Genomic DNA, 7,374 nt, shown 5'->3' with positions numbered 1-7,374 from the left:
AAACAACTTCGCATTAGAATTCAGTCTCATATTGCATCCAAAATAAACTTACATATTTAAAAAAGCAACCTGTTCCTAATAGAACCTTTCTTATTTTTATATCACTGAATATTTTTACAACTTATAACAGAAATATTTATTGAAAGAGTTGGTGCATGTCTTGACATCTTTATAGGCTAGACAGTGCTTGATACATAGTAGGACTGAATAAATATTTGTTGAATGAATGAAGAGTAAACAGAATAAATTAACAGTGAACATTTTGGCCACTAGAGAAAAACAGGCTGAGAAAGAGCTGTTGTCAGTTTCACAAAACCTGTGAAGAGCAGCAAATCACAATTAAACACAAAACACACACAAACACACACACACTGTCCAGTTCTATAAACGGGAGACAATTAAGGACCTACCCAGTGACCTTCTAATAAATGCTAACCAAACTAGTCTTGTTCATTTCAGAGATTCTTACCTGTCAAAGCCTAAATTCAGGGCACTACAAACCACTTCCTCCTGTATGAAGCCTGATAATAAATGTTAAAAAGAAAATCCAGACATCAGCACAGACCCCACACCACAGGAGGGTCCTCGGTCAATCTCTCCCACTTCCTCTCCTCTACAAAGACTTCAGAAGTCAAAAGCTGGACTATCAATATCAAAAGTCTAAATATATTGCATTTTACCCCCCCCAACAAGCCAAGCATCTTTGCAAACAGAGCAATGAGCTTTGGCATTCTCGAAGCACAACTGTGAACACAGCAGTAACTCAAGGTAAAACAACCTTGTGAAACAGGTCACCAGCAGAGCAGCTTGTGGGCAAGCAGAGAGACTCTGTCACCTGAAGCAAACACTGCTTCACAAAGCCGTAGCGTGGAGTCCATTGACAACTGTGAGCATCTCCTAATAAGTTGTGTACATAACTAGAATAAAGGCAACATCCACTCATATCTCTTGCCATTTTCATTAAAATGGCTATTTTGTTTATAGCTTATCCATGTTATACGTGCAATTTTTAAATGAAATCATGCAATAAAACAAGAATTTGGCTGGAATGTTGCTAATCTTGGATGAGTTTCAGCGGAGGGTGCCAAGGGCCTCTGTGCTCCCTGGACAACGGGGTCCTTATCCTTGGGATATGAGTCAGGTCCCCATGTGAACCCCAGAAAATCCACCCAGGGCTTCCTTCAGTGAGGAGGCCCTGGCCGATGTCTTCTGAAACACTGGGCCCTGGGCACTTGTCAAGTGCTTACTCAAGAAATAGATGTAAAGAAGTCCTATAGTGTTCAGAGTCCAGTGAACAACAACATCAAAAATAAAACAAAAATAAACAAAACCACACACATACACACACCCTCTCTCTCTACATATAACCAGGTTGATGACCTGAATATGTGTGTGGTAGGGCAGGTTAAATGAAATTGGAGCTAATAAAATTCTATTTGGAGACTAGAAATAAAATTCTATTTGGAGAAATAAAATCTTTAGTAAATTGGACATATGTGCAACAATATTTATTGCAGCACTGTTTATAGCATCAAAAAACTGGAAGTAATGTAAGTGCCCATCAATAGGAGATAAAATGAATAAAATGTGATGCGGCTACACCTCTACACCACAGAATATTATGCAGCCAGCACAAAGAATTAATTAGAATATACCAGTTGACTTAGTAAGATTTCTAGGAAGTGCTACTGATTAAACCAAGATACAGGAAATATATATAATATCTTTCTTTTGTAAGACAAACCATAACCCAAAAGCTACATACATACACATGTTAACAAGTATCCCTTTCTCTCCAAAACCTCTTGTTCTTCAGTTGAGATAGCAAGTTCAGATGGTGAAATGGTATAGGGCAAGGGGCACCTGCATGTGTGCAAGTCTGTGTAGATGTATTTATATCTGTAAATCAGTAAGCAGTATTATGCAATTCCACATTTTTACATTTTTAAAATGTTTGCGTAGACACATACAATAAATTTCTAAATACAGTTTTATAAAGGAAGAAATGAAACCGGTGAACTGCTTTAAATTTTTTGGACTTTTTAATTTTATTATTTTTAAATTTTGTTTCAATAGTTTAATTTTATTTCAATGGTTTTTGGTTACATGGATAAGTTCTTTAGTGATGATTTTTCAGATTTTGATGTACTTGTCATCCCGCTTTAAATGAATATGACTTGGGTTCTTCTGGTATTTTTATTCCTGTAAAATAAATAGTGTCTGTACGTCATTAATTAGAAAAGTATTCGACATAGGGTATGGATTGCATTGTCCTCAGAAAATCCGTCAGAGGGAGGTGCAGGTAAGGAAATGATGTGCCTGGAGGTGCAGTCACTTTTTTAAGTTTACACAACTCCTAGCCTGTAGGACTGGATTTGTAACCTGAGGTTGCTTGACTCCAAAACCCTTTGGGCTACTCACAGGAGCCTCCCACAGTCCTTGTTTTTGTCTCTGCCTTAAGACCTCCGTGAAGAATCCCGCAGAACCCAGCTCCAGCAATGGAATTCTTTGCAGCTGATCACTTTGATTTCTCCAATTACCACCCACCCCAAGTTCTTGGGCAGCAGAAGAGGTCGGCGGACCCTCAGTTCTCAACATTCCCACATCTGTGTGATGGGGGCAATGGGTAAACCTTACACCGTGGCAATGACTAAGCCTTTAAATTGGAGCTTCCCCAAAACTGAGCACATGAGCCTGGCTTGTTTTATTATTCCAGAATTTTTTACTAGGTGTCTGCTTTGCATTCAGAATAAAGATTCTTTCAGCAATATGTTGTAGTGCCTTTAGTACATTTCCAGGCTGTAGCACCTAGACTCAGATTTGTATTAAACTGGATCTTTACAGACAGGGCTGGCCCAAATAAACGTGGAAAAAGGAGCACTGCGTTAAAACACATGCAGTGGAAACTAATCAAGGGCGTGTACAGACGCGGGTAGCTACTTGCCAACAACCAGGCCGAGGATAAAGTAGTATCAAGGAAAATCAACCAAGACTGTTTCATATTAGAAGGTGGAACCGCCTGGAAACAACATGCCCTCTCGGAAAGTTCCCGCCATGCTCTGGCTCTGTTTTTCATCGTGATCCATCTCCCGGCATAGCCTGGCGCTCTGCGGGCTCCGCTTCTGTCCACACTGGCAGCGCTGGTGCACGTGGGAGTGCAATCACGGTGCGCACGTCCGCGTTTCCTCGGCTGCCTGGAGCCCCTAGAGCACTCCTTTCTGGGGGTGCTTCTTCTTTCCTTGGAGCGTTCCGTCCTGTGCCTCCCTATGAATTCTCTCCAGGGTGCCTGCCTGCGCCTTCCAACCTCAGCTGACAGTCCCGTTTTTAAAAGGTCTTGAATAAAGTGAAATGTGATTAGTTGTGGGAAATGAACCAATGATATGCACAATTCAGCAGCCTTTATCACTGATGAAATCCAGAAATAAAGGTAATTTTCTCCAACTTTTGGTGCTATAGTAGCCATGTTTCTATGAAAAACACTGGTAGAACTTCAATTGTTTCATCTCCATAGTGCCTTTAGAAGAAACATCATCCACCACCAACTTCAGGACTGCTGACCGCACACTTCAACACTTCTTGGTGTAGAGCACGGTAGGGTAGGCAATACAGACAGAGAAGAGCTCAGACTCTGAAATCTGTCTGGGATTTCTGCCCACATCTCACACTCGGTACTCTGACCTTAGGCAAGTTACTGATACTTCTAGGTTCCATTTCCTTGAATAAATGGGGTATAGTAACATTTACACACCCCATAGGGTTGTTGAAAGGGTTAAACGAGATGATACCAGTAAAACACTTAGAATGATGGTTGGCAGATGGGAGTGCTTAGTAATTTATTAATACTGCATCCGAAGGAAAAAAATTGACTTGGGCCTTTCTGAAATCAATAAAAATCTGTTTCTATGGATGTTAAGGCCTTGTCTTCAAGAGGTGGAGAGACTCCCTCCATGAGCTCTCTATCTAAACCAGACAGACTCCAACCATTTGAAAACACTCCCTGCCTCTTGGCCTTCCCACAGAGCCCACCTGACATCATTTGGATATTTGTCCCCACCCAAATCTCATGTTGAATTTTAATCTGCAATGTTGGAGGTGGGACCTGGTGGGGGATGTTGGGATCATGAAGGTGGATCCCTCGTGGCTTGGTGCTGTCTTCCTGATAGAGTTCTCACGAGATCTGATCATTTAAAAGTGTGTAGCACCTCCCTCCCCCACTCTCTCTTGCTCCTGCTTTTGCCATGTGATGTGCCTGCTCTCCCTTTGCCTTCCGCCATGATTGTAAGCTTCCTGAGGCCTCCCTAAAACTGAACAGATGCCAGCACCATGCTTTCTGTACAGCATGCAGAGCTGTGAGTCAATTAAACCTCTTTTCTTTATAAATTTCCCAGTCTAAAGTGTTTCTTTACAGCAATGGAAGAATGGCCTAATACACCACCTTTCACCTTTCACCTGTAGAGCCATCCCCATCTCTGGCCATTTCACCCCTTCATTAAGAGCAGACCCAAAGATCCCCCATCACCAAGGTCTTCCCTGGGCACTTCAGGGGCAGAAGCCACTTGGGATGCACCTGGCTTCCATGATTGCTCCTATCTGTATAGCTATCATTTCATGATGCTATCCGGACAGTGATTCCTGGACGTGACTCTGCCCCTCAGGCATGACTGCCAAGCACCTTCAAAACGTGCACATTTGGGGTTTTCTCATAAAAACTTTTTTCAATAAATGTCTGTTACTGCCTATTTGTTAAATATTCCAGTTAGGGCTGCCAACATCCACACTGTAGTATACCATATGTGTCCTGGGAGAGTAGGGGAATTAAAAATGCCAGTTTATGATTTTATATGTGTGTGTGTGTATATACACACACACACACACACCTTCACAAAATAAAGCCTTCCTGAAGCTTTTTATTGTTCCTTGTTTTGTTTCTGCCTTGAAGATAGTTACTAAGGATGTTAATAATTTGTAACACATCATCTTTAGTGCCTCTTTGCACCCACAGAAGGAGGCTGTCGAGGGAGATGTGTTCGATGTGTGCCCACCTGTGCTCACTGCCACCCACTGTGGACAGTGGGCCCTGCCGTGTGTACCTGCTGGGGCTTGCCACTGTGCCCCCACTCTCAGGCCTCTGCTCACCTGCCGTTGCCTTGTCTCAGGCCTCTGCTCACCTGCCCTTGCCTTGTCTCAGGCCTCTGCTCACCTGCCCTTGCCAGTTTCAGCTTGTTCCATTCAAATCCCTCTGGACCTCTTCTTGGGAAAAGTACTGCTAATTCTGATAATTTATCAGGCACTATTATATACCAACCTACATAAAGTGCTTTAACCTCAACAGTGTGCTGGTAGGTATTTACGACAAGGACCTCCAGGAGGAAAGCCCTGATTTATGGTGTTTGCCAATTTCCAGGATGTACCTACAGCCCATTCTGCTAGAACATTTCTTCTGAAAATGAGGATTTGTTCCACTGTGATTGGTAAATTAGGGAACAATTTGAGTGTCATGTCAATGTCAGTTTGCTCAGGCACCATTTTGTTGCTCAGAAGCCAGGTGAATGCAGTAGGAAGGATGGATCTCACACATATGCATTTCATCAGGACAAGGAGCCACACCCACCCATACCTGCTATCACTACTCTCTCTAGGATTTTAGATAACCCTCGTATTAGTCAGTGTGCTCCACAACCCTGGGGAGAAACAGAACCCAGAGAGAGGAAGGGAAATGGTGTGGTGGGGTAGGGGAGGTGAGAGAGAGAAAGAGAACTGAGTATATAGAGCTATTGAACACGATATTTATGATGGGAATGGCTCATGCAATTATGGAAGCTAGCAAGTCCCATGATCTGTTGCCTACACACTGGAGAACTGATGCTGTAACTCAGTCTGAGTCCAAAAGCCTGAGAACCAGAGAGCCAGTGGTGTAAAACTCTTAAGTCTGAGGTCAAAGGTCTGAGAACCTGGGAAGCCACTGGCATAAATACAGAGTCCAAAGTTCTGAGAACCTAGAGAACCTGGTGTTCTAGGGCTGGAGAAGATGAATGTCTCAGATCATACAAAGCTAATTCACTCAAATTCACCCTTCCTCCACCTTTTCATTCTATTGGAGACCTTAGTGAGTCAGGTGATGCCTGATGCCTGCCATGTTGGTGAAGAAGGATCTTCTTTACTCAGTGTTTAAATTTAAATGCTAATCTCTTCTGGAAACGTCCTCACAGATCCACCCAGAAATAATGATTTTCCAGCGATCTGGGCACCACCTAACCCAGTCAAGATAATACCTAAAATTATCCATCACACACTCCTCCCAGCAGTTCAAATCAACATGAGCTACAGCCCTTCCCGCCACCAACCGGCTGCACGGCTCTGTGCGTTCCCTTCTGTATTAACCTGTTCTCACACTGCTAATAAAGACATGCCCAAGACTGGGTAATTTGTAAAGGAAATAGGTTTAATTGACTCACAGTTCTGCATGGCTGGGGAAGCCTCGGGCAACTTACAATCATGGTGAAAGGGGAAGCAAACACCTCCTTCTTCCCGTGGCAGCAACAAGGATAAGTGCTGAACAAAAATGGGGGAAAACCCCTCTTAAAATCATCAGATCTCGTGAGAACTCACTCACTACTGGGAGAACAGCATGAAGGTAACCACCCCCATAATTCAATTCCCTGCTACTGGCTCCCTCCCAGGACACATGGGGATTATTCAAGGTGAGATTCGGGTGGGGACACAGCCAAACCATATCACCTTCTCTTTAATTTCTCCTCTTGAATCTCAGCTATTGTGTATTTTTCCTTTGATTTTCTGTTCTTTTTCTCTTGGGAACTCTTTGATTCTCTTCCTCTTGCAGACAAGGAGGTGGACATGGTGGGCCCCCAGGCATGGGACACTCACTTCAACAAGCAAACTTCAGGTCTTTCTCAAGGTGATCTTTTCAATGTGACATCTTTACTGTAGTATTTATGGATTTCTTAATGAGTTGGAATGTATAACTATGTGTGCTACCATTTTTATGGGGCTCCTCACCTTTTATTATTTGCCACTGATAAAGGTGAATGCTGTGTCCCTAACCCCATTTTCCCATAAGCCCTACAGTTTTTAATGTAGAAATACATACATTACATTAGAGCAGAACTAACTGCCTGTGGTATGCTGGGGCCCACTCACATTCACACACTCTTACTTGAAAGAGCTGGTTGGATTCCCAACTCTGTGTTTAGTGATGTCATATAAATACTGAAAATATGTCACTGTGCAAAGAAAAATTCTGGAAGAAAAAAATCTTCTATACTTAAAGAGGGTAAGGTCCTTTTATGAAAAGTCTGTGTGAAGTGAAAATCTTCTGTGCTCAGAAGACAAGGTTTCAATTTCTAGTTTTGCCAG

At 42.7% G+C, this 7,374-nt stretch overlaps 1 protein-coding gene across 1 annotated transcript; it reads right to left on the bottom strand.

Annotated features, from left to right (window-relative positions):
* Nucleotides 1-2,029: 2,029 nt before the first annotated feature.
* LOC105506812 (putative transcriptional regulator encoded by LINC00473) lies at nucleotides 2,030-3,463 on the bottom strand. The gene has a single exon (XM_011935090.1). The coding sequence runs from the start codon at nucleotides 3,461-3,463 to the stop codon at nucleotides 2,762-2,764; it is 702 nt and encodes a 233-aa protein (XP_011790480.1). The 3' UTR covers nucleotides 2,030-2,761.
* Nucleotides 3,464-7,374: the final 3,911 nt, after the last annotated feature.

Source organism: Colobus angolensis, unplaced genomic scaffold (genome assembly GCF_000951035.1).
Source record: "Colobus angolensis palliatus isolate OR3802 unplaced genomic scaffold, Cang.pa_1.0 Scaffold14, whole genome shotgun sequence".
Lineage (NCBI taxonomy): Eukaryota > Metazoa > Chordata > Mammalia > Primates > Cercopithecidae > Colobus > Colobus angolensis.
This window is presented reverse-complemented; position numbering and strand designations above follow the sequence as displayed.

What these genes read in the sequence shown, in the direction of transcription:
- LOC105506812 (XM_011935090.1), bottom strand. Translation starts at nt 3,463, where the DNA reads ATGGCTACTATAGCACCAAAAGTTGGAGAAAATTACCTTTATTTCTGG.